Source organism: Hipposideros armiger, unplaced genomic scaffold (genome assembly GCF_001890085.2).
Source record: "Hipposideros armiger isolate ML-2016 unplaced genomic scaffold, ASM189008v1 scaffold_333, whole genome shotgun sequence".
Lineage (NCBI taxonomy): Eukaryota > Metazoa > Chordata > Mammalia > Chiroptera > Hipposideridae > Hipposideros > Hipposideros armiger.
The window spans coordinates 1711005-1737972 of record NW_017731683.1 but is presented as its reverse complement, the minus strand read 5'-3'; the positions used below and the strand labels follow the sequence as shown (position 1 = coordinate 1737972).

Here is a 26968-nt window from a genome sequence, read left to right as displayed (position 1 = left end):
GATAACTCATTCTGTATTTTAAAGGACTTATTAATAAAATCAACCTGAAAATTTAGGCTTTGAATTGACAAGATGACAAACACCTGTAGACAAAGACTACAAATATAAATATTAAGTAATCTCACTTCTATAAACAGTAAATAGGCATTAAATTCCATTCAAGCTATCATAATTTAATGAATGCAATGAAGACTTACATATACACATATATAGTTCATTATATAGTTTATAGTGAAGTATCATAATATAATAAAGCTAAATATTCTGTCTACATACTTAAAATTATTTAAGTACATTTCTTTGGCATGTAGTAATTATTGCATATTTATTTTCCTTTTAGAGGACAATGTGCATATCACAATCAGGACCAAGTCCTATTACTACTATATGGCCAGTACCTACCTCATTAGCATTTGCTATCATTATTTTCACTCCCCAGCCGTCGGCAGCCCAGCGATCTGCTACTTCCTTTTCCGAACAGATAATAAAATTATCAAAGTAGATATCAGAGGTCATAGACCAAAGCTCTAAACCAAGAGCATGGAAAGAAGTCAGAAGAAATGGATGGTCATCTTCAAAATAATCTGGATTAGGAATTTTTCGAGGACTCCAAATTCCCTGGAAGAAAAATTATTTGAAGACATTTTCAAATAAAATAATTTCATTATAAATGTTACTGAAGAAGTAGTTGCTGTTGAATGAAATTAGCTATACTAACTGGAGAAAAAAGAAAACTTTAACTGATATTATATCATCACTGATATTTAACTGATACAAGTCACTAGTAATTCACTGAAAATAAAATCTTGTTTCTTCTTATTCTGTACACAAAGTTCCTATGAATAATACTGACTTTAAACTCTGTAAAAAAAAAAAAGGCAAAGTGAAAATCCAACACACAGAGAATCTTAGTAATTAGATCTCACAAATGATACTATTTTAGACAAGTTTTTTACATTTAGCAAAGTTAATTCAGGCAAGATGTCATTAAAATTGCCCAAGTCAGAGCAATCACTGTCACTGTATGGCAACAATGGAGCCACTCCTTTTAACACACACCCATGACAGGCATCATGACTCAATCATGGCTGAACCTCAGAACAATTATTCTACATAAAAGTTCCATTAGATCTGAAACAATTAAACTCAATCAAATCAAATATAATACATTCAACAGTATGGCCACTCAGTGACTCACTCTGCCATCAGATATACCTATTCTGTGCCAGGCACTAAGCCAGATGCTATGGATTCAGGGGCAGACATGGTTCCTGTATTTCGGACTTTAAAGTCTAATGAGACAGACGTTAAAGAAAAAAATTTACCAAAATAAACATTTTGTGATAAATGCTATGAAGAAAAACTACAGTGAGCAATTAGAATGTGTAACTGTATATGTATAATAAATGTTAGAAAATGTCAATAAATGATTAGAAAGAGAAAACTATGGGGTTAAATGGACAACAGTGACTTCTACAAAAAGCTAGGTATACTCAAAAGATATCTGATTCATATTAGGAAAAAATCCAAATTTTAATAACATCAAAAAGTAAGCACATTAATTAAGCACAGGCATTAATTACTAAAATGTACTATGTGAGTCCTCTTGATCAGAACTTATTTCTTATATTTAATTCTAAAATAGAACTTTATTCCAAAGTGATCATCAGCTGATTATTAGGGAAAGATATAGTATATAGTGACTAATCTCCAGTTCTTAAATTTATTTCTCCAGAAAATTAAATGCTTTACTTTTTAAATATAAATTAGGTGGAGTCTATCTTCTTTGACTTCTTAAGATTTCTAAGTCACAATTACAAGTCAATTTTCTAAAGTAAATATAACATTATCAGTAACTAGATACATAACAGAAAGAGCATAACATTTTTGATTCTACAATGGGATTGGAACAAGTAGTTATTACCTGGTAATTAGGATTATCTATCATTGGAGGTCTCCATACTCCCTTGTATTTTGGGTTATCTATCATGGGAGGTTTCCACTCACCACACCCTATCCGACATGCTGGATTAGAAATACGAGGTGCCTCCCATTCTCCATCCATGTCTTCATTCCTTAGGATATCAAACAAAGCAAACAGAATAACCTCAAGTCTCTCCTGTCAGTCATATACACTAATAACAAAAAAGCAAGTAAGAAACCTGTGGAATTGACCTCTGAAGATGAAGAATGCTTACCAGTCATCAGGTTTTTCAGCATTAGGATCTGGAATAAACTTTGGTTCATCGTCCAGCCAGCCATCAGGTTTAGCAACACTTAAATCTTCTATTTGGGCAGGTTCACTTTCATCCCTATAAACACAGTCTTTTATGTTAATTATTAATTATTCAAAAAGTTTAAAAATGCACGTTACAAAATTCAGACAATACCAAAAGGTATTTCCTACACTTGTCTTTGTGCCTACTACCTCTCCAACTTTCATCCACCTAAATCTTCTGCTAATTTGCGATTTTTTTGTCTATTGTCCATATCCTCTGTGCATATGTATATATCCTTTATTTACACAAATGATAGCATTATATACATAGTATGCTAAATGTCCCTTTTGTCACTTAAAAATTCAGTCATTCATCAACAAATACATATTAGTTGTTGATTATGTGTCAAGACTGTTCTAGAGACCCTATTTTATACACACACACACACACACACACACACACTTCATTCTTCTTAACAGTTGTATAGTTTTCTATTTTGTGGATATACCATTATTTAGCCTATCTACTCATGAGGAACATTTGTTTCCAAAAATTTACTATTACAAATAATGTTGCAATGAATATCCTGTAATATATTATAAATTAATAAGAAATTGGCCTTCTGTCAGCTATATGAATTTAAAATATTTTTCTAGTCTCTTGTGTATTCTTATTATAGTTTATGGTGGGGTTTTTTGTTTGTTTTTGCCACATACAAATCATTTTTTTCATGTAGTTAAAATTTGTTAATATTTTCTTTTATGATTTTTCAATTTTATGTATTATTTGAAAAGGTCTTCCCTACTCTATCATTTTTTAATTCTCTATATTTAATTTTAGTAACTTTTTTTCATTTAGAAAATAACAGTACATTCTAAAGTATATAAACATAATCATAGCATGTACTGAATAGAACTATTAATATAACCTTTATCTTTATAGAAAAGTAGAAATTTTAAACAAGAGGTTACGCTATGATTTTCCAAACAAAACTTGAGTAACAAAATAAGCTGAAACAATCAACTCTCTATATGTAAAGACTTGTACTTGCCTGATATCCATGTTATCTTGAGTCTCTGAGGGCTCAGAGTAGCCGGAGTTTAACATTTAAGGCAGCATTTCTTTTAGTAATTTATATAACAAATTCTGATACATATAACCAGTCAGAATGTGGTTTCTAGATGTAGTTTCTCTCATTTAAGAGCAAACTTATTTCCCAGCCTTACTCTTTATGGGTAAACAAATATGAAGCAATGTTAGAAAACCCACATGGAGGCCTAGAGTCCTACGTTTTCTCTGGTAGTATAAATTCATAAAGTAATGTATTAATACTAATAAGTGATTTTTTATTGTTTCAAAAACTCTACTGTTCTTCCTATTTGTACAAGTTACTTCCCTATTATAGTATTTGCCTGAAAGCAAAGACATTTTCATTATTAATCAGTATCCCTCTTTATGTACAAAAGAGTTAACAAGTTAACACTTTTGGTTCCAGGAGCAGCATTGTATGTTCTGAATAGGTAACAACCCCAATGTTTACAAACAAACAAGAAATTGAAGAAATAGGAATAGGCACTTCCCAAAATGAAGCACAGAGAGAAAAATTGGTTTAAAAAAAATGAACAGATTTTCATTGACCTGTGAGACAATATAAAGCAGTCTAACATGTAGTAAGTGGTGCTCCCAAAAAAGAGATGGGAAGGCACATATAAATATTTAAAGAAGTAATGGCCAAATGTTACCCAAATTTGATACAAACTATAAACCCACATTCCAAAAAAACTCAAAGATCTCAAAGCAAGATAAACACACACACACCAAAAAGACTACATTAAGGCACAAAAAATCAAACTGTTGAAAACTGGTCATAAAAAAATAAATCTTAATACCAAACAGAAAAAATGACATATTAGGTTAAAAAAAAAAAACAAGGTGGGAATAACAACTGACTTCTCATCAATAACAATGCAAGCCCCAAGATAAGACATTACTGTTGCAAAATAACTATCAACCTTAATCCAATACAAAAATATCCTTCAAAAATGAAAGCAAAGTAAAGAAATCTGTAGACAAATGAAAGTTGAGAAATTCAATGACAGCAGATATGCACTACAACATGTTAAGAGAAGTTTTATTAGGCAGAAGGAAAACAATAACAGATAGACATTTCTATCTACACTAAAGAAGAAGAGTACCAGAAATGGGAAATATGTGAGTGAATAAAAGGACCTTTCCCCTCATCAGTGTCTGATTAAAAGACACTGACTGGAAAATAAATATTTGTGGCCTTCATAGTATACATAAATGTAAATGTATGGAAATCAGTATGGAGGTATCTCAAAAAACTGGAAATGGAACTACCTTATGACCCAGCAATTCCACTCTTAGGTATTTATCCAAAAAAACCCAAGATATTAATCCAAAAAAATATATGCACCCCTATGTTCATTGTGGCGTTATTTACAATAGCTAAGACTTGGAAACAACTGAAATGCCCTTCGGTAGACGACTGGATTAAGAAACTGTGGTACATTTACACAGTGGAGTGTTACTCAGCTATAAAGAAGAAGGAAATAGTACCAATCGCAACGATATGGATGGACCTAGAGAACATTATGTTAAGTGAAATAAGTCACTCAGAGAAAGACAAATACCATATGATCTCACTTATACGTGGATTCTAAAAAACTGAATAAATGAGAAATGTAAACAGAAATAGTCTCAGAGACACAGAGGAAAAACTGAGGGTTGCTAGTTGGGAGGGGGTGAGGATGAAGGAAAAGGGGAAGGAATGAGACAATACAAACTGGTAACTACACTATGGCCTCAGGGATAGAAAAGACAGTCTGGGGAATATAATCAATAATGTTGTAAATATTTCTTAGGGGGCCAGATGGACTCATGTCCTGTTGGGGAGACCACTTCATAGTCGGTGTAGAGGCCTGACCACTGCACTGTATATCTGAAGCTGATGTTGAATAATAATGTATATCAACTATAAATATATATACGTATAGTCACGGGATGTGGAGTAGAGTGTGGGAATGGAGTCAATGGAATTGTAATAGATAAGCATGATATCGGGGGTGGGAGGGAAGTAGATGGGGGTCAGGGGTTGTTTGTGTGTGAAGGATGAAAAGGATAACTATTGCATTGTTCTGTACACCTGAAACTAACAATAAAAAATAAATAAATAAATAAAATAAAAAAAGTAAATGTATGATAAAACCACAAAGGATGGGAGGGGGAAAATGTTAACTTAGACATGAAGTGGTATAATGTTATTTGAAAGTAGACTGAAATAAGTTAAAGACGCATATTGTAAACCCTAGAGCAGCCACTAAATAAACCAGAAGCTAATAAGCCAACAGAGAGGAAAAAAATAGAAGACTAGAATAAAATAACTCAACCCAAAAGAGGTCAGGAAACATTTTTTCATAAAGGACATAATGCATGGGACAAACAGAAAACAATGGTGCGATGGTGGATTTATATCCAGCCATATCAACAATTATAATTTCAAAAAGCATTATTCTAAGTGAAGGAAGCCAGAAACAAAAGCTAGATACTGTATGATTCCATTCTATACAATATTTTTAAAAAGGCAAAACTCTAAGGGACAGAAATCAGATCAGTAGTGCCAGGGGTTTAGGGTGGGAGGAGGAACTGATTACAAGGATATGAGGGAACTTTTTGGGCGATGTAAATATTCTGTATCATGATTGTGGTGGTGGTTACATCATTGTATAATGTAACACAAAACAGTAAATCTAAAATAAATGAATTTAACTGTATGAAATTATACTTCAACAGATCTGACAGAAAAAAATGAAATTAGAATCCAGCAAATATACAAAGGACAAAACTTATTGACCAAGTAGATTGTAAGGTTAAGTCCAACGTTAGAAAATCAATCAAAACAATTCACCATACTAAGAAAATACAGGAGAAAACCTATATGGTCACCTCAATAGACGCACCAAAAGTATTTTGGGAAATCCAACACCCAATCATGAAGAAAAAAACTCTTAGTAAACTAAGAACAGAACTTTTTAAACTCATACTTAGTATTCATAATACTCAGCTAGCCACTCCCAGATCCCCAACTCTCAGGAACTAGATGACTTAATGTTTCTTTGTCTTCAGCTGCTAAATTTTTAGGTAATTTGTTACACATCAGTAAATAACTAATAAGGTGGGTTAAATACAAAAAGACAGGTAATCTACCTAGCAAAATCGTAACTGTTTCCCAATCAGCAGGGGGAAAAAAAAGGCTCTTAGGAATGAAGGTAACAAAATCTTTACAGAGAAATTACAAAACATATTTGAAGGACAAAGAATACCTCAGTAAATGGAGAGACATACAGATATCTCTCACCATCTGAACTCAAGCTACGGGAACTCACGGATTGAATACATTTCTTTTAGGAAAAATATTCATAATCCTATAGAATGAAAATGGCACACATACTCAGCTGGCAAAAAATTCATGGTTAAGCAAACTGGTATGAGTGAATCCTACATAGTTTTAAAAGATGTGAAGAAATTCCTATTTTAAGGTCAATTAATCATTAACAGAAAAGACTGCAACAATACAAATATGCACACACATACATAATAAAGATCAAACTAGGAATTCAAATTCAAGTGTTGGTGTTTTATAGTCATGGAATTTCTCCCCCACAGCACTGAAAGCATAAAAAACAAAAATATATTAAAAAGGTAACAAAATTAAAATATGTAATTAAAATGAAAATTAAGATAATTAAAAGGCAGAGCAGTGAAGTACAAAATCCAGTTTAGAAAACTATTTCACCCCCCAAAATTAAAATTAGTAGTTTTGATGTTCAAAGAATACGTTTCATTAGCTGTAAATTTCACTTAGATGTTATGTGTCATTACTTTATTATGCCAAATAATGCTTTACTACTGAGTTCTTTGCTTACCAGTCTTCTGGTTTGATGGCAGAAGGATCAGGGATCTTTGCTCTCTCATCCCAGTCATCAGGTTTCTCATCATTGGGATCTTCAATTTCTTTGGGAGGATTGATAGGAGGAACCACATCCTCTAGTAGGCTTCCTTTGTTTACAACTATTTGATCAATTAATACTTCAAATGTGTCATCTGGATTCATCACTAAAGACCAATTTAAATACATTATACTCACCATATTGATAGACATTTAAAAACTAATCCTCTAAATAATAAAACTACCCTAAATTTAATGGGTAAAATTTACTCTCAACCAGAAAGAGAGAGGTCACTAATGCAGTAAATCAAAATATGCTGAAATCACTAGATTTAATGCTTTTTAAAATCAAAGATAAAATTTTACTTTAATTAATAATTTAATAGAATTCTCCATTTCATCTCAAATAAAAAATACACAATAGCTAGCTCACTTTAGGACTCACACAACCAGTCAGCTTCCTTCACTCATTTATAGTTGCAAAATACAGCCCAATCTTCTGCAGTATTTTAAAATAATTTTTTGAAATGACCTCAAACTTAAAAAGTTGCAAGTACACTACAGAAAACTTTATTTTTTCCTGAACCACTTGAGAATAAGTTACTGACCTCATAGACATCATCTCTGAATGTTTTAATGTATATTTCCTATAAACAAGGATATTCTCCTCCATAACCCCAATCTAGGCACCCAAAGCAGGAAATTAACATCAATACATTACTATCATTTCTTAGAAATCCTTAAAGTTCATTGGCATTTCAAATTCAATGACTCATACATACACTGTGTGAAATATCTTAAGGACAACTAAAATTATTCAAACTTATATTTATCAATATTTTTGAGGTAAATTCTAACTCTCTAAAAGTCCCCATGACAAAAATTTCATAAGGACTCCTTTGTCCTTTGTAATGACAAGACAGAAGCTCTCTCCTCCTTCTGTAGACATGGAAGGTGGTCACTGGGTAAAATTTGTATCTTTGGAAAGAATGATAGATGCAAACAGCTGCCTAACATTTGCTTTCAATAAAGTAAGGAAGTGGGAGCTGCCAACAAACTTCAGAATCATCCTGACGCATCTATAAGTGGGCTACCATTTCGAGAAGAAATAGTTCCAAACTAGTAACAATCCCAGAGGTTTCAGTCACAACAATGACAAATTATATCAAAATCAACTACAGCAATTTATATACAAACTGAAATAATATAAACACACATTCAGTATTTTCTCCCTTCTCTTTTTGCTCTACAATCTCTTTTACTATTAACAGCTGAGATTATAATACAATATTACTGCAACAAGGAAAAAAATCAAGCTTGAAGCAAAACTAAGAGTAAGACTTTAAAATGCAAAAAAGTAGATCTTTCCTTAAAAAAAATGTGTTTATCAAGAAAAATCTTGGAAAGAATGTTTTCTGAATAAATTCTGCAACTGAAATTAATTTTTTAAAATTACCCTTAAAACAAAAAGCACATGAGAAATAGGCGTATGTGAAAAAACATCTTTGCTCCAAATTTTTGGACACAAAAAAATTTCCATTTAGAAAACTGCATTAAGTACTTTAAATGAATCTATAATAAAAGGCATTGGCACAATAAGATACTTTGTAAGGTTCTTAGAACTATAGAATAATGTTATAAAAATATAATTGTATTAAAGTTTTCTTAAAAAGCAAAGTCACTCAACAATCTTAGCACAACGAAGTTTATATATATAGGAGTAAGAAAAACAAATGTTTAAGAGACAGACTTGAATTTCAATTCCAATCCTATCAGTTACTATTATTTCCTAGAGCAAGCTACTCAACCTAAATTAAGGCAAAATAGGGAGAAACTGCTCCCGTCATGTGATGGTTCTGAAGTGCCTAGCATACAGCATGGTACATATCAGATGATTGGTAAAATTGGTTTGTTTTTTTTTCTATGTGCTTGCATAATTTGCCTAAGTGGCCATTATGATGTGCCTCCAATTTCAATCTTGTTTTCTTTCCCCATTTTAATATTATAAGCATTTCTTCTGCGTTGCTAAACATTTTATAGTTATCGATAGAAAACCCCTACTATCACATTTGGATTGCTTCCAATTTACAGTATATTTTCACACATAAGTCATTTTCTTTGGAAAAATTTCTGAAAGTGGAATTGTAGTTTTAAAAATGACTAATTTAATACATTGGTAACTCCTCTATTTCTTATGGCCTTTAAATACATACTAGCAAATTGCTTCTGACCAGGTTTGTACGAAGTCTGATTCAATTCATTTGTTTTGTTCTACTTAATTTCTCATTATTTCTACAGTTTACTTTATGTTACCCAAATTGTCCAGTACTAGTTTCCAATTTTATATAAGGTCTTTGATATTTATTGTTTAATGACAATAAACATTGTCATTAATGTTGTTTAATGACATTAAAATTAAATTGGTCATTGCCTTGGCAGACAAAGTGAATATTTCTGCAACTGCAGTCTTTGGAAAGAAAACTGAAAAACCTTAGTCTTGGATGGAGTTTGTCCTGTTAGGGTCTCGCATGCTGTGATTTTATGTAATCCTGGGAAGACCACAGCTCTACAACCATATGTGCTTGGGAAGAGAAACAATCCCTTACAATATTCCTCCCCCTCAAATTCTATGCACACCCCTGTTTATATCACGTAAAGCTAAGTGTGTTAATGGTTGCTCAATGCTTTCCCTTTCAAAGATTAAATACAGGCCACAACCACAAGGCAAGAGCTAACAATAATCACAACTGCCTATGAAGTCTAAGATTTTTATCTTGGCCTCACAGACTTCTTCCTCTTCAACCTTATTTTCCAGTTTTCTGTTCTTACAGCACCGCTAATGTCACAGTGCCTAAAATATCCTACCCCCCTCCTATTTTCCACATTCTATCTACACTTCAAGACTAGTTCAAATATAAGCTCCTCCAATAGGTTTTCTGGGTTTCCAAACTGGAAATGATATTGCTTTTGAACTCTTAACTATAGCTCATATGTACCTCTCAAATGGCACTTTACTTTCTGCATATGCTAGAATTTTGTCTGTTTTATTTTCCTAAAAAGATAAGCTCCTTTAGGATAAGATCCATGTTTGTTTATCCCAAAACACTTGCCATGAAAATACCAGTACTCAGCAAACATTTTGGAATGAATGAATGAATGAATGAATGAACAAATGAATGGAAAGGATATACCGAGGGTATAAAGATGAGTTTTCCTGTCTGTAAAGAACTGTTTAAGGTCTACATCTGGAGGCTTGGCATGTTTCTCTTCAAAAACTCCAGTTTTGAGATGTTTATGTCTGATGATAAAATGAAGTTTATAATCTTCTCCACATTTATCTGGTCCAAACATAATGGTATAGGACGTTTTATCATAAAAGTTTTCCTTCAAAGAGAAAGGAGTTTTGGGATTAGTCCATAATTACAGTATTTAATGAATTTCTCTATTCTATCCAATTGAGTAGAGTTTACAAAAATGTATTCAATGCTAATTCACCAAAGAATTATTTGACACAATTGACAATAAAGGATGTGGAAAAATGACAAGTTTTATTTCAAAATATATATTTTTTAAAAAGCACACAATACTTCCTACTTGAAGATGTAGGAGGGAAGTGGAAACCATCCTAGCAACATCATAATAAGTTTTATAATTACTTTATGTAAATCTGTATTATTATTTTATTAAGAAAATTAAGATGGAGGAAAATCATACTTATGACCTTAAGACTATAATGATTATCCATTGCTATTATTCAGGAATATACTAGAAAATGACCCTCCTGGAGCACAGAGGGAAGAGAGATTCAGACACAAAAACAGACACAGACTGTTTTTACTGCTGTTACACTCCCAGCAATTTCTCTTTATTTGGCATGGCCTGCTGGTTAAGAGCATAGGCTCTGGAGTCGGACATTAGGGTTCGAATCCTACCACTGCCACTTATATTAGCTGTATGTGTCCCTGAGCAAATTTCTTAACCTCTCTGCAGTTTTGTTTCATCACCTCTGAGTATAGACAGAATACTAGTACCTACCTTGTAAGGTTTCTCTGAGGATTAACTGAATTAATCAGATAAAGTGCTTAGAATACTGCTACTTGGCATTAGATTTTATTATTGTCATTATACCTTCAGGTGATCATCACCGTATCATACCTAAAACAAGGGCTTCCCATATACAAATAGCCTCCCCTTTACCTGATTTTAACAATGGTACATGAATCCTTAATCCATGTTTCACAGCCTATGCATAGCCTTGTATTCTGACAAGTATCTCATTGATGTCTCATCTATCTTATTTCTATCGTATGCAGAAACGCTGACATAGGCGCCTGTAGGAGAATGCTCTAAGAAATATCTCCAACCTTCAAATGGTCCTAACACAACCTGCTTCATTATGAAAACATTTTGTCATTTTTTATGGGCCGCCAACTCCTAAACTGGCCCACCTTTTTTTAATGTGGTTCTTTGACCATTTAATTTTACTGCTTTGCTATGTTATCTAATTTCTCTGAACTTATGATTCTTCTTTTGTAAAGGAAATAACTGTAAGCTGATCTTTCAATGACATTTATAAGCACCATGTTATTTTTTTGCTTATAGACGTGGCAAACTTTATTACGTTGCTGAAGATTACAAAGCTGGGTGCCGTCAAGTAACACAGTTGTATATGAAACTTGTAGGCACACTGTAAAAGTCACATAAATTCACATCGGATAAAGATTTTCCAAGTTCTTTTAGATTTCAGTTGAAAAATATAAACTTCAGTTTTATCAACTACTCCTTAAAATACTTAACTTTAATAAGGTTTTCTTAAACATTAAAATATCATACCAGATTCAAACCATCAATGTCTGCTAGGAGTTTAATGTATGCACCTCCACAATCAATACCATCTTGAAAATTTACTTCATATCTAAATGAAGGGAAAAAGAATCATGCTGCTGATAAATCAAAATTACTAATTGCTCTTTAAAATCTAATGTGTTATTCTCAACTCATTTAAACATAAATGTTTTACATCGCCAGAAAGCCCATATTAAGCATATCGACAACCTATGGAAAATAAACAGAAGTGCTTTTTCTATGCACGTCCTTAAAATATTAAAAGTAGAATGATTATCAACTATAAAAAAGCCAACTAATTTTTGAAACAATGTTTTCCACCAAAACTGATGAATTAAGTATAGAATACTTTGACTAAAACTATTCCAGGAAACTTCAAATTCAGATAAGGTATGTACTATACAATTTCTTTAGATTAAAAAACAAAGACTTTGAGGGCCACAGCTACAGCAATAGATTTCTAAGAAATTGCTAATGATCTCAGAAATCCAGATCACTGCTAATTTGTCTTTTAGTTCATTTACACCTAATCTAATGTTAAATAAATTGTACATTTAACACATCCAGCAAAGAGATTGTATCATCTCAATCAAGAACCTGGAGTATTTCAGACCTTAACAGCCAAGAGATATGGGAAATATAACAGCTAAAAGAGTACACTGACATGAGACTCCTTTCATGGACTTACAACATTGAGTAACTCTCGGAGCAGGGGAGGGGAAGAAAAACTTTTATGAGGAAATAGCCTTGTTTAGGCAATGAGATATAGATTTATTGGACAGTATTTAGAAAAGATTTTTGGTGAATTGATGAATTACACATGACAAAGATCAATGAGGAAATGACTATCAGTGAAAAACAGTGAAAACCAAAAAGGTTATCATTTGGTTTAATGAATTAAAAGACAGATGAAAACTAGAGAAGCAACAGGAACTAGTGATAATTTTAATAAAGAAGTATTGTTTAAAATGTTTTTGAAGAAACTTTATTAGAAGTAAAAAAATAGCATACAATACTTTGACAGTTTGAACCCAATTAGTGTATATATTTTGTATAAAAAAGAACAGAAAATACAGTAAAATTCTAAGTGATTATCTCTGAGTTGCCAGACTATGGTGCTACCCCCGCGCCCCCATCCCCTTCCTACTCTGCTTTATTTCTCAAGATCTCTACAACAGAGGTGACAAGCATGTACTCTGGAGTCAGAGGGACCTGAGATTTATTCTTGATCCTAGTGACACCAAGGGTAAAGTCAAATTACTTAAGCTCTAAGTCTTTATTTGCTCATCTATCATATGGGGACACTGCCCCTACCTACACCTCAAAGGATTGTTCTGATGATTAAAAGGATATCATGCACAGCGATGGGAAAATAAGTGCTCAAAAATGGTAGCTTCTCTTATGATCAGAAGAAAGATTTTGTATTGTTTTCATTTTTTAAAAATAAAGAACAACTTATTTTCCCCAAGCTTATCAATATTTTTATTTTAGGCAGTAGCTGACAAAGAAATTCATGTCTTTGAGGACTATAAAGTAAAAACAATGGTGTAGAATGTGAATTAAATGTACATATAAAAAGAGATGGCTTTATTATAGGTGATCTAAGGACAAAGGGTTCTAAGAAAAGCTAAATACTAGAAAGAACAGTTTATAAATTGTCTGTATAAATGTAAACATAGCTTTGTTGTCCTATTATGTCTGGACTCAATCATAGCGTCTATTTCTTACACAGAAAACGTTCAGAGTTTTCAAGTCATTAACTTGTGCCTAGTATAAATAATTCACAATGAATCAGAGATCGATGAAATGTATATCATATAGCTTGCCTGCTGCTAATCTTTAGTCACAGAAAAAATAACGATGTAAGCAGAGTATATGTTAACTCTATTTTCTTTAGAGTATCATTTCCCAAACTGTCCCATGAAATTGTAATTGCTGTTGGGTGAAAATAACTTCCGTGGTCAAATAAGTTTGAGAAACACAGTATTAAAATTTCAAATCAATTTTTATCTGTAGAACTTTTCAAAGTCTTTAATGGGCAAACATGCTTCCCTATCTCTAAGGTTATGATATTCTTAGTTTCTAAAACTTATATGACCACATAATGCACACAATTTGGAAACAGCAGCTTTAGAGAAACATTATGTCATAAATCCATAGTATTTATAGAGGTCAATATAATTTATGTATCCCATTTCATTTCATCAATATTAAGACAAACATTCACTCTCCTTCTTTGAACTGTTTTCAAGCATATCTTCTTCTTGGTGCTAACCTTTTCTTTTTTCAGGATAATAATTTCACAACTGCTTTAATTTTTTAGACTTCTTATCTAATCTTTGCTTCTAATTTCACAAGCTAACTTTTGCTTCAGTGATTTATACTTTCTGAAAATACTAAATTTGATTCATTTTATTCTGGAGAAGTTAAACTTGATGTTATTTTCCTTTATCCTTTTATTTATGCCACAAAGGGTCAAAATAGAAAGTGATATTATATTCACTTAACTTTCAACAGAATAAAGTTACTTTCAAACTTCCAAGAGAAAAATCAAATCCTCAGTGATAAATATCAAGCTCAAATATTGGTCCCAATAAGTACTTGTAACAATATTTTGGTTTAAACAGTTGTATACTCTTTGATATTAATATTTTAGATTTACTGAAATGACAATGCAGCTAAATGAAAGTATCACAACTGCAAAATTAAGCCAAATACACCAAAGGCCATATTTTTAAAATTTTCTAAAATGCAAAAAGGCACTTTAGTTATACCACACTGGAACATGTTAAGCATGTTAACAAAACACTGAAGTAGTTCTAGAGCGATATAGTTTATAGTTAATATTTCCTTATGCTGTAATTAACTTTGGACAGCAAAATCTTCTGATACAAGGTAGAAAGTAACATTTATACATTTCGTTTTGTTTTTCATTTCAATTTTATTGGTTTTGTAATTTTATTTGTATAAACCTGGTTTTCTACCAGCATAGGTGAAAAAGCTTGAGGAATTTATATTGATTTTATGACAGTAAACATATGTGTAACCATCATAATAAAACTAGCTTACCTCACATTGTGTGGGAGGGGAGGGGTATCTGTGCAAACATGTGCCCTTTCAAAGAGGCCACGCTTGATAAAGACACTGATCGATATATGCATTTCCTTTTTAAAATAAATTTGCTGCCTTTGAATCTTATCACTGGTTTAACAGCAATACTTATGGTTTCATTATGAATGTACTGAGGTTAATATCTTAGTAGCAAGTAATTTTAAGAAAAGAGTTAAAATTGGTCATTTTAGATGCATTACACAGTTTATGGTGGCAAAATTTTATATATTACAGTATATATTATTTTTAAATTAACCTGCTTTTCACTTGAAACCTTGGGGTGTTTGTGTGTATACCCGCATTATGTGGTTAAGTAAGTGAAACTGACAAGAAAACTCTAGATTTTTATGCCAATTTTATACCCATTATACTATATTCAAAAGCCAAATTATATAAAATATAAATCTTAGAAAATATTCAAAAACACAATAAAACTTACTGAAGTATCAAAGGTTTGTCAGCAAAAATGAAGGGTTTTGCTAATACAGTAGATATTGCATGATGTTTTGCTCTAGATTTCAACACCAGTCCCCTGTCACCAGGTGCTCGGTTTTCTTTCAATTCTTCTATTTCCCATCTTCCTAAAATATAAAGCAAAGCAAATTAAACTACAACCAAAACACTGACTAAAGAATTATTTGTCAGCAGTGGTGACCAATAAGATTTTTCCATGAAGGCTGATTTGGGAAAAATAAAAGTTTAAATCAGGAAATAATATCTGCAGCTGTACATACGCCTGCTCTTTTTTCTCTTACCAGGGAGTGGTTTTATTTTCTTAGCTAAAATTATGGAAACTAACATTACAGTCTGATTAAAACACTTCTAAAACTGGCTTAGTTTGGATTTCTCTGAAAGAATTTTTAATCAATGAAATTGCAAAATATGCTTGTCTCTAGGGTCTATCAACATTTCATTTTTAAAATGAGCTATTTTTAAATGACATATGAGACAAAGACCATCCTTAACACAAGAGACTCAGTTTGTATCAATCTTTTTTGTTTTGAAATACATGGTATTCATTAGTTAACTTTTCTTACTTTGCAGAATTACTGCGGGTATTTAAATTTTATTTTGAAACTCGTGCGCCCAATGAACATAAATTGCAATTGCCCTTCCCAGGCTAAGCCAATCAGTTCCCAGAAATTTCAGGCAAGAGAGCAAGCGTGGGAGAGGCACCAGGCTGGGTAAACGGAGATAGGCCCTTGCTGGGTGGGAAAGCCCCTGAAATTAGACCATGGCCTGCCTACAATGCAAAGCTCGGTGGCCTACCTATAGCCCAAAAGCTGTGGACTAGATTTTTCTTCCTTTCCTCTATTTAGAATAGAAAATAAGCAATTTATATTAATTTGTATAAAATATTTGTTTTGAAAACTATAGGTGTTGTCTGTTCCAAAAAACTCAATTTAGCAAAAATTGGCTGTCTTCCAGTATTGTGCCAATTTGAAATACTAACAAGTACTTTTTTTTTTTTTTTAAAGATTTTTATTTTTATTTTTATTGGGGAATTGGGGAATGGGAACAGTGCTGGGGAATTGGGGGAAGGGGAACAGAGAAGTTGCTGTCGTTTTGTTCTTCAATCTAGTTGTGGAGGATGTTGCTTCACTGGCCCAAGTTGGCACCATCATTGCGCTCATCTCTGGCGAGGCAGATCAGTCGCCGGCTTCTGGATGGCCGCTCACTGCGGCTGCTGGCCGCTCACGCTGGCTGCTGGCTACATACGGTAGCCCATGGCAACCCACTGCCACAGGGACTGCAGCCATCGCCGGTGACTCATGGCAGCCCAGCTCCAGGTCGAGCTGTTGTTCAGCATCTTAGCTGTAGAGGGCAGTGTCACTGGCCCTCATATGTGGGATCCGAACCGGGGCCCTCTGGCATCCCAAGTGAGTTTTTAACTATCGCGCCACTCGGCCGGCCCACTAACAAGTACTTTTGAATCACTAATGTTCTTTATAACTTTTTTTTCTTTCTAAGAAAACAAAAGTGCAAGAACCTGAACAGTCTTATGAATCAGAGACAGGCCTATCATTGTGCATATTGGGCTTTTAAAAATGTATTTTTAAAAGTTTTCAGGTGTTTTTTTCCTTTTCTCCTTCTACTTTGGTTATGCTATACTTTTCTTAAAAAGATGAGTTTGATGTTTCTTCTCTCATACTGATGATCAATTGTATTATCACTATTAACCTGTGGTTTGATCAAGACAAAAAAAGTCTTATTTTAAGAAGAAACAACTTCATCTTTAGGATTTTCAGGATATTTATAGTAAAGAATTTTTAAAACTATGTTGCCTTGTTTGTAATTATGCACATACGTATCAACTATGAAAAAGGTACCATCTAGCACTTTAATTTTAGAAAATTTCTGACAAGGTAAACTATTCCTCAATGACAGGTTTTTACCATCTTCAATAATTTTCTATTAACTGATCATTTAGTCAAATTTGGACAATACCAGGTAATATAAATTCTGATGTAAATAAAATTTCAAAAACAATTCATATGATCGAAGACATCCTGAAAGTTGGTCACTTAAAGAACTGGTATTTATTAAACATCTATAGTACTTTTATTAGTAACAAACTGAAAAATTTAGGTTAAGTCTACTCCCAATGCAAACCCCGTGCCCCAGCACATGACGATTCATGCAGATTTGCTTAGTCCTGAAAAGCTGGGAATGAGTCTTACTGAAGTGGCACCTGACAGCAGCTGTCATTAACTATTGTGAATACTAAATATTCCTGCAAAGAAACCTGGTACTGGTCTCAACTAGCCATTATGTAAACAGCACTGCCAATTCTGATATCCAAAATATTACCATTTCTCAGGAGCTGGAACTTGAAGGAATTTCATATTTTTCAAAGTTGCTTCCAAGAAACTGAAAAAAGCCAGCCAGAAACAACACTAAATTCAATGTGCTAAAATATTATTTTCATGGAGATTTATGTTTAATAAGACTACAGACCAAACCTGGGTGCTAAGAAGTTTGTTTTTTGCTTGCTTGTTTGATTTTTAATTTTAAGCTGAAGAAAAAAATCTCATTTAAACACTGAAAGCCATTTCTGTCCAGCAATAAATAGAAACTTGAACTCACTCATAAGATAGACCACATCTTAATATTAGGGAAACTCCATCAACAGATTCTTTTAACATACAAATATGAAGCAAATAGCTACCCAATGTTCTCAGAAAAGAACATAAAGTAACCTAAACATAAATGTTTTAGGCCTAGCATGCTGCATGATAATGTGTATTCCTGAGGGTATATTTAAGGTAGCACTTTCTCTATGCAGACTTGCTGCTGCTTTGGGAGAAATGATTCTTTCTCTAATGGGTTTAGAATGAACGCAGTATTGCTTGTTCTGTGCACATGGCAGAGTTCTTTTTGGATTCTATAAACATATATAAGAACACAGAATTTGCTGTGATGGAGAACACTGCAGAGGAAGACACGCAGGCATGACCTTTATGTCACACTAAAACAAACTACAAAAAGGAAGCAGACAGCTGACTTCCTTCACATGCTGTTATTTGTTCTGCTGCTGTTCTCGTGTAACTGCCTGTTGGGGTCTGAGTGTGAAGTCCCATCTTTATGGGTATGAGGTCGTCTGAGTGAGGAAATGCCCACTGGGGGTCACCTTGAGAAAAGGCTGGTCTTGCTTTAGGATATAACAACTGAGGAGGCTGGTTTTAGACTAGAAGGAAGAAGAAATTCTTTTGTCCTACTCCAGGAAAGTCCTGTTGGGGAAGAAAAAGATGACTTGCATAGAGGACATTTCTTTCTATAGCTAAGCCTGAATATAATTCTGTCAGAGACCCAATGATGATGGGTATGAGGACTGAAGGCATAGTTTGTAGCTCTCATGAATTATCCTCTGTTTTGTACTTGGTAGGAGAATATTGCCATAAGTTATATCTTGATCTAGGTGTGCCCATGCTTGAGATGAAACAGTAGAAAATAGCATAGGCTGGGAAATGCTGCTTCAGGAAATCGAACGATTAACTGCAGTAGAGTGAAAATTCAACTATTGAGAGTTAGAAAACTGGATGATGGCTTAAGTATGGATTACCCAGGGACTTCCAGAAATAGACAAGATAAGAATGAACATTCCATTGTAAAGCAGGATGGGGCCTCAGGCCGTGTGTGTGTGTGTGTGTGTGTGTGTGTGTGTGTGTGTGTGTGTGCATATACATATATATACATACAGTATATAGATACATATGTTGAATAGAAATATAATCTAGAAATATAATCTCAAAAGCTAGTGAACTTTGGGTCATACTGGTTATATTGAATATTTAAATAAATATTTTACCATCATATATAGAAATCTCCACATCTGTATCACCTTTCTTTGCTTTTGATAAGACCCACCTATAAATAAAGATGAAATCAAATGTATATCATTAAAAATAAAAACAGCAATTTATAGATGCAATGCATATTAGAAACACAAAAAAAGATAACCCAATAGCCACTCCACATTCAAAAATAAATAAATACTAAATAAAGACACCTATACATAATCCTGCAAGGCCAGAGTTAAATCCAATTTGGAATCTGCAGTTTACTAGCTATGTGATCACAGGTAAAATACGCTAAGCCTCAGTTTCTCACCTATAAAATGAGGTAAAGATAAAACTTACCTACCTACTTAGGACAGCGTCTGGCATATAACAATCAATAAATAATAACTTCTATAGTTTTAGCATTATTTAGACTAGAACACTACCTTGAATTTGTCATGTGAAATTAGATTATTAATATCTGTCCTAAGGGATGAAGAAATGTTATAAATTTCACTTTACATTCATAATTCATTTTTCATAATTCATAATTCGTTTTCTTTATAAAAATGAATAGCTATTCAAAGTAATCATTTCTATCAGTAACAAAAATGTGTTAAGGTACTGGTTTACACTGTCAAATAAAACACTTTAACATTTTTTATAGTTCCACAGTAGAGGCAATTTTCATAGGCCAATAACCAATAACTTCAAAATGGTTAATCAAATCAAGGGAAACATTCTCTTGAATGCATACTCACCCAGCCAATCTTCCACTATCAAAAGTTTCTGTAAAATATACTTCTCCTACAGGCTGTGGTGTCTTATATTTAATCTAGAAGATAATTTTTAAAAATCTAAAGTTATTCATCTTCACAAATATTTTAATTAAATACTATCACTAGTTAAGAACTGAATATGTAATGGATATACAGGTAATATAGATATAAGGTACATGGTCTCTGACCTCAAAACTTTGTATCCTAGTGGTGATAAGATACAAGAGAACATAAGAGGTAAGATGATAGAAAAATATACTGTATGTGCAAACAGAAGATACATTGATTCCTTTTAACACAGAAGGAATAGGAATAAGTAATTAGAGGCTTAATGATACAGTTGACCTTAAAAGGATTCTAACAGATGACAATACTTGGGGATAAAAAATAGTTGGAAACAAAAGATATAGCATGATCAAAAACATATATGAAAAACTTAGTAAGCATGTAGGCTAGTTTAAAATTAACTCTTAAATTTCACTGTTAGGTGACAAGATGATGATATCATTTTGAGAAATTAGGAACCCAGAGAAGAAAAATATTCAATAAAAAAAGCACTGCAAAGCAATTACTAGCAGAGCTTTGTTTCAAGTGCCATGTAACTATTAGCTGCTATGATGATTATGATAATGATGGTGGTGATGGTGGTGGTGTGGTGGTGGTGTTGGAGATACAGAGGCTCTTTTAATCCTCTTAATACTTCTATGAAGGACGTACTATCATTGTACCCATTTTATGTATAATGAAACTGTGGGAGAGAGCAAAGTAACTTGCCCATTGTCTCACAGTTAAATAATTGTAGGACTTAAAGATGTTAGCCCAGGCTGTCTGGCTCCAAAGCTTATACACTTAACCACTAAACTATGTAAAATGTACGAACAAAATCACTTAAAAGATTAAAGATAATTTATTGACAAATTATCAGAAGATAATTTGAATTATGATGAATGATTAAATTTTGCCCAAAGTAACAGATTAATCTGGGTCCTTTCTTTTTTTCTTGCTTGTAATAAAGAAATTTCTTTTTTAATTAAAGCTTACTGGGGTGACAATTGTTAGTAAAGTTACATTGGTTTCAGGTGTACAATTCTGTAATATCTGGGTCTTTTCTGAATCAGCCTTTGTGATTTTATTTGTATGATTAATTATGGATTTCTTCCTCAGCCTTTAGAGACAAGGATGCAGAAGCACTTTTGCTGTTTTCATTGTCCCTACCCTGCCTTGATAGTACAACATTTCCTGTCTGTTAAAGGGAGGAAAATCAGTAATTAAACAAAATTCCATATAATTATTGACAGGATCAAGATTCTGCTACCAAAATTGCCAATCTTCTATGAAGTTTACTGAATTACTTTACTATTCTCTATATTTTTATGGATTGGCAAAGTGAAAAATGGGCACTAGTGTCCCAAGAGGCTTCCTTCTTCTGTCCAATCATGATTTAAATCACCAGCAGTTTGTTTTGCCTTTTATTTATACTTTACTTATTGTACTTTGCCATATCCAGATTGCTATAAAATCAAAAAGGTCTAAAATCAAAATTGTTCTTTCCTACTTCTTATCTTTTCAAATTATCACCAAATAGAGTTAACAGTGGTAGGTATCTGCCAATACCTTTGAAATGTTAACCTCCAAAGACCCTTGTAGTACTTGTATCTAACTCAGTCATCAGCACTTGGATCACTTCTTTTCTGTGGTTCACAGAACTAGGCTTTAAAAGAAATGTGCTTGTGGAGCTGAAATTTTAACAGGAGAATGAATGTTCACCTTAAACAACTGAACACTTGCATTTGTAAATTAAAAAATCTCTAAAAAAAAGTGAGGCAATGTAGTTCATAACAACTATATATTATTCTCCTTGGCCCTTTAAGAAGTAGCTGGCACAATACAATTAATGCTTTTTCACCATCAAAAATATTTCTGGAGAAAATTTCTGATTATCCTAATGTTAGATATGCATATTCCTCAGTGTGAATTGTCTTATGGATTGTCAAGATGTACAAAACTCTCAGTCAAGGTTCTCAGACTCCTGTTAGTCACCACCTCACAATGCATCTTAATGCTGAGACAGAAACACAGTTGAGTTTTACTAACTGCCTATCTCATCAACATTTCTCTTCCTAATTCATCTTCCTACTTAGCATTGTCTTCCCTCAGAGAAATAAAGAAAAGCTACTTTATTTCTAGGAGAACTGTAAATTATACTACCTTTGCTTTTATCTGAGAGCTGGCAGTGTCAGAAATAAGACTGAAAACCCTTCTCTTAGCTGGAAGTACTTAATCCTTTTTGGCCAGTGATGAACTCCAGTTTTGACAGTAAAAACCTTCCCCATATTTATTGGGTAATAAAACCATGCTAAGTACCATGCACAAATTTCTGTAGTGCGTGGGCACTCTAAAACACAAAGCACCAAATAGTTGGCAAAAGCAGTGTTTCTCTTTATTTAGAAAATGAAGACTATAGGATTGAAATAAATCTTAAGAGATGAGTCACTCCTATGTATCATGTAAAGAAATAGTTTACAACTCACTTTCAACACACTTACCTCTGAGGAGAGCTCCCCTTCATTCTCAGTCTCTTCTGAATTTCCCCCCAAGTCTTCCACCTCAACACCACCATCTACAAATTCTGCATTAACTGAGACGAATAGGAGACCCAAACACAGCCAAGAGCTTTGGAAATACATATTGATTATCTGTGAATTAAAAGTTATCAGTGAAAATAAAGTTGTGAAAAATATGTGTAAGTATACTTATTACAAAGAAATAATTTCTCCTTAATACCTCCATTATTCCAGGGTGGCTTTTAAAACAAATCATTAAGAAAATAAATTATGGGGCTGGCCAAGTGGTGCATTGGTTAAAAGCTGGCTTGGGACACCAGCTCTGAGCAGCAGGGCCCCGGTTTGGATCCCACATTGGCCAGTGATGCTGCGCCCTCTACAGCTAAGATGGTGAACAACACCTCGACCTGGGCTACCGGGAGTCGCCAGCGGCAGCGAAGGCTGCAATGGGGATGCAGTGGGCTGCCATAAGCTACTGAGAGTGGCCAGCAGCCAGCGTGAGTGGCTGGCAGCCGGCATGAGCTGCCGTGAGCACCTGTCCAATGGCTGGTGACCAACTGCCTCAGCCGGGAAGAGTGCAATGATAATACCAACTTGGGCCAGTGAAGCAACGTCCTCCACAACTAGACTGAAGAACAAAAGGACAACAACTTGTCTGTTCCCCTTCCCCAATNAGAAAGAAAGAAAGAAAGAAAGAAAGAAAGAAAGAAAGAAAGAAAGAAAGAAAGAAAGAAAGAAAGAAAAAGAAAAGAAATTGTGCTTTGAACGACTGAAAATACAAACTTTAACTCTCATGGGACACAGATTCTAAAATTACATGCCTGCCTCTTAAAACAAAGAGCAATGGCACGAAACCTAAAGATACAGATAACAGTGATTACAAAACTTAAATAATATGCAGACCCCATTAAAGGAAAGAAAAAAGGATGATTCCTAAATGTTTGTTTAAGTTACTTTTTTATTACAATGTTGCTTAAGTGTATATAACACACAATTGGAAATTTTACAATTATACAATCAAAATACATTTTACATAAACATGAAAAAAACTTTAAAAAATAATTTTATCAAAATTTAATGTGATAGTCTTTTGCTGAAATCAAATAACAGTTTAAAAACCAAATAAATATCGGGCTTATTGCAATCAGGTTAGCTATGATCAAGTCCTTTGCATTTATTATTCCTATAATACTGTGACAATTACCTAATCATTTTTCTATTCAAACACTGGGAAACTTCTGTTCCTTACAGCATTAATTGAGAGGAGAAGAAGCCACATATAATTTGGCAGACTTTGGGCAGAAATACATGATTTATATAATTATGTCTTCCTTTATTCCCATTAGCATGTTAAATTTCAAGTTTTGTTTCTTGGTGCCAATGGAACTAATTAAATGTGGATACCAAAATAGTGTGGCAGTCTTACGTTATAATGTGATTAGTCATCCAGATGAATCAGAATATAGTTCTATTACTTTTTTCCCAAAGTTAACATCAATATGAAACTTTTAAAAAAAGCAATTCTTAGAGAGAAATATAGATCCTCCAGAACATATCTAATAGGTCTATATGGGTCTGCTGAAGAAACATCGTATTCACAAGATAGCATTCTACACTCATCAGAATGGCTTTAATAAAAAAGAGACTGTAACTAGTGTGGGAGGGTGTGGAGAAATTGAAACCTTCATACACTGCTGGTGTGAATGTAAAGCAATGCAACAGCTTTGGAAAATAGTGTGGCAGTTCTTCAAAATGTTAAAAATAGTTACTATAGCACCCAGCAATTCCACTACTTGGTGTCTACCCAAAAGAAATGAAACCAGAGGACCACACAAAAACTTGAATATAAATGTTTAATGGAACATTTTTCTCAATAACCAAAAAGCCAGCCCAAATGTCCATTAACTGATCAATGGATAAACAAAATGTGGATTGTCCATATAATGGAATATTACTTAGAAATAAACCAGAATGGAATACTGATACATTGTTACAAGTTAGATGAATCTCAAAAACATGGTGCTGAGTGAAAGAAGCCAGTAATAAAAGGCCACATATTGATTGTTGAGAACTTACTGTGTTTCCAGCATATTAATCCAATCTTTACTGAACTATGTTGGAGGTATTAATATCCCATTATACATAAGTCAGGCTCAAGGAGATAGATAAGTAACTTACCCAAGGATATAAAATGCTATTAAATAGAAGCAGCAAGACTCAAAGTTAGGTCTTTGGTCAAGCTCTACATTCCTTTCATTAAGGATCTCGAGTTAAAAGGTTTAATAATTTAATCCTCACTATGTGACATTAAAGTTCTAGGCTTATAAAATACAATATGAGGTTAAGTTTTCATCTTATGTTCCATCCTTTAAACAGACATTCCAGTGTCTGTGGGTTTTATATTTTAAAACCCATATTTTTATGTGTACTCAAATTATATTTTATGTACATGTAGTTAGTTAGTTGAATGGCCTTTAAAAATCTTTCCAGCAAAGATTTTAAAGCAGCTTAAGGCTACATAAAAATATAAAGACTAACAACAACTTCATGGTATTACTTTATATTTCTATGACACTAAAATTTTAGTGTTCACACAAATTTCACAATATTTAAGAAGATACTTGTAGTTCTTAGCTAAAAAGTTCCAGGATAAACAGTAAGGCTTATTACTGGAACTACAATTATCACACACTAGATAATATAAATGTCTAGGTACTCCTTTCCTTAACAAAAGCTTCTAGAAAAAGATGTCATTAACTGTTAATACTTCTAACTTCCTATGGTGGACAGAATAATGATCCCCCCAAAGGTGTCCATACCCTAATCCTTGGGGCCTTGCAGATGGAGTTATGGTTGCTAAACAGCTGACCCTAAAATAGGCAGAGTACCCTAGAGTACCCAGATTGGCCCAAAATAATCACATGGGCCCTCAAACATAGAAGAGGAAGTCAATGAGTGATGGGCAAAAGAGTTTTGAAGAGAGGGACTCCATCCACCACTGGACCTTGAAGATGGAGTAAGGAGGCCATGAGCTAAGGAAAGTGGGTGGTCTCTAGAAGCTGAAAACAGCCCTCAGCTGACAGTCAACAAGGAAACAGAAATCTCCATCTACAACCACAAGGAACTGAATTCTGACACCAACCTGAATGAGCAAGGAAGTGGAGTCTCCCCAGATCTTCCAGTAAGAAATGATGCCCTGTTGACACCTTGATGTTAGCTCAGTGTGACCTGTATCAGGCTTCTGACCTATATAACTGTGAGAAAATAAGTTTGTGGTCATTATAATGGCAGCAATGAAAAACTAATACTTTTATTATTCCTGTACTCCTTACTCATAGCTTCTTTGAAACTGCTCCTACCAACTGAGTCTGAGTTGTTAAGTGCAAGAAGAGAGAGCATTTTCCCGTCCTATGGCCTACAGCTCCCCCTGACCTTGCTGACTGCCTCCTTATCCAGGGTCTTCTTCTCCCTTGGTTTCTATGGTACCACTCCTGTTTCTTGATTCTCTTTCTTTTCTCTGTCTCCTTCATGGGCACTTTCTCTAATCTTCTGTAAATATTGCCGTTTCTTAGGATTCTGTTTCCAGGTTCTTCTTATATTACATATACTCTTGGCTCCTATCTATAAAAAGATCCCAAATTTTACTCCCAATTCAGAGATCACTCACTCTCTTTAGTTTCAAATCACCATCCGTCTTCCAGGATGTCCCAAAGCCTCCATTTATTTGAACTTGGTCTTTCGTGCCAAGCCTGCTTCTCTATCTCCTTAATTCTCTTCTCCCATTAACTGCACCTCCAGTCAACCATTATCTTAAGACTATTCTTTCTTACTGATCCTCTGTGTTCATTTGGTAACTAAAATGCATATGGGCATTTCTTTTTAAAGATTTTTATTGGGGGATTGGGGGATGGGAACAGTGCTGGGGAATTGGGGAAGGGAGACAGACAAGTTGCTGTCCTTTTGTTCTTCAGTCTAGTTATGGAGGACGTTGCTTCACTGGCCCAAGTTGGCACCATCATTGCGCTCTTCCCTGGCGAGGCAGATCAGTCGCCGGCTTTCTGGACGGCTGCTCACACTGGCTACTGGCTACACACAGTAGCTCATGGCAACCCATGGCAGCAGAGGACTGCAGCCTACGCCGTCGCCAGCGACTCACAGCAGCCCAGCTCCAGGTTGAGCTGTTGTTCAGCATCTTAGCTGT

General features: G+C 33.8%; 1 protein-coding gene across 3 annotated transcripts in view; it reads right to left on the bottom strand.

Moving 5' to 3' along the window:
* Positions 1 to 26968, bottom strand: part of CLGN (calmegin) — a 35452-nt gene that overhangs the window by 6306 nt on the left and 2178 nt on the right. For 2 of the 3 annotated variants that reach the window (XM_019661050.1, XM_019661048.1), the window contains exons 2-12: positions 25910 to 26021; positions 22750 to 22899; positions 20186 to 20259; positions 19454 to 19512; positions 15584 to 15725; positions 12022 to 12103; positions 10380 to 10572; positions 7166 to 7355; positions 2199 to 2312; positions 1925 to 2075; positions 403 to 618 (exon numbers count right to left, since the gene is read on the bottom strand). In XM_019661050.1, the coding sequence (XP_019516595.1) occupies positions 403 to 618; positions 1925 to 2075; positions 2199 to 2312; positions 7166 to 7355; positions 10380 to 10572; positions 12022 to 12103; positions 15584 to 15725; positions 19454 to 19512; positions 20186 to 20259; positions 22750 to 22890 (1362 nt within the window). In that variant the 5' untranslated portion in view covers positions 22891 to 22899; positions 25910 to 26021. The remainder of the gene's footprint in view (positions 1 to 402; positions 619 to 1924; positions 2076 to 2198; positions 2313 to 7165; positions 7356 to 10379; positions 10573 to 12021; positions 12104 to 15583; positions 15726 to 19453; positions 19513 to 20185; positions 20260 to 22749; positions 22900 to 25909; positions 26022 to 26968) is intronic. The other variant, XM_019661049.1, reaches the window with a different exon arrangement.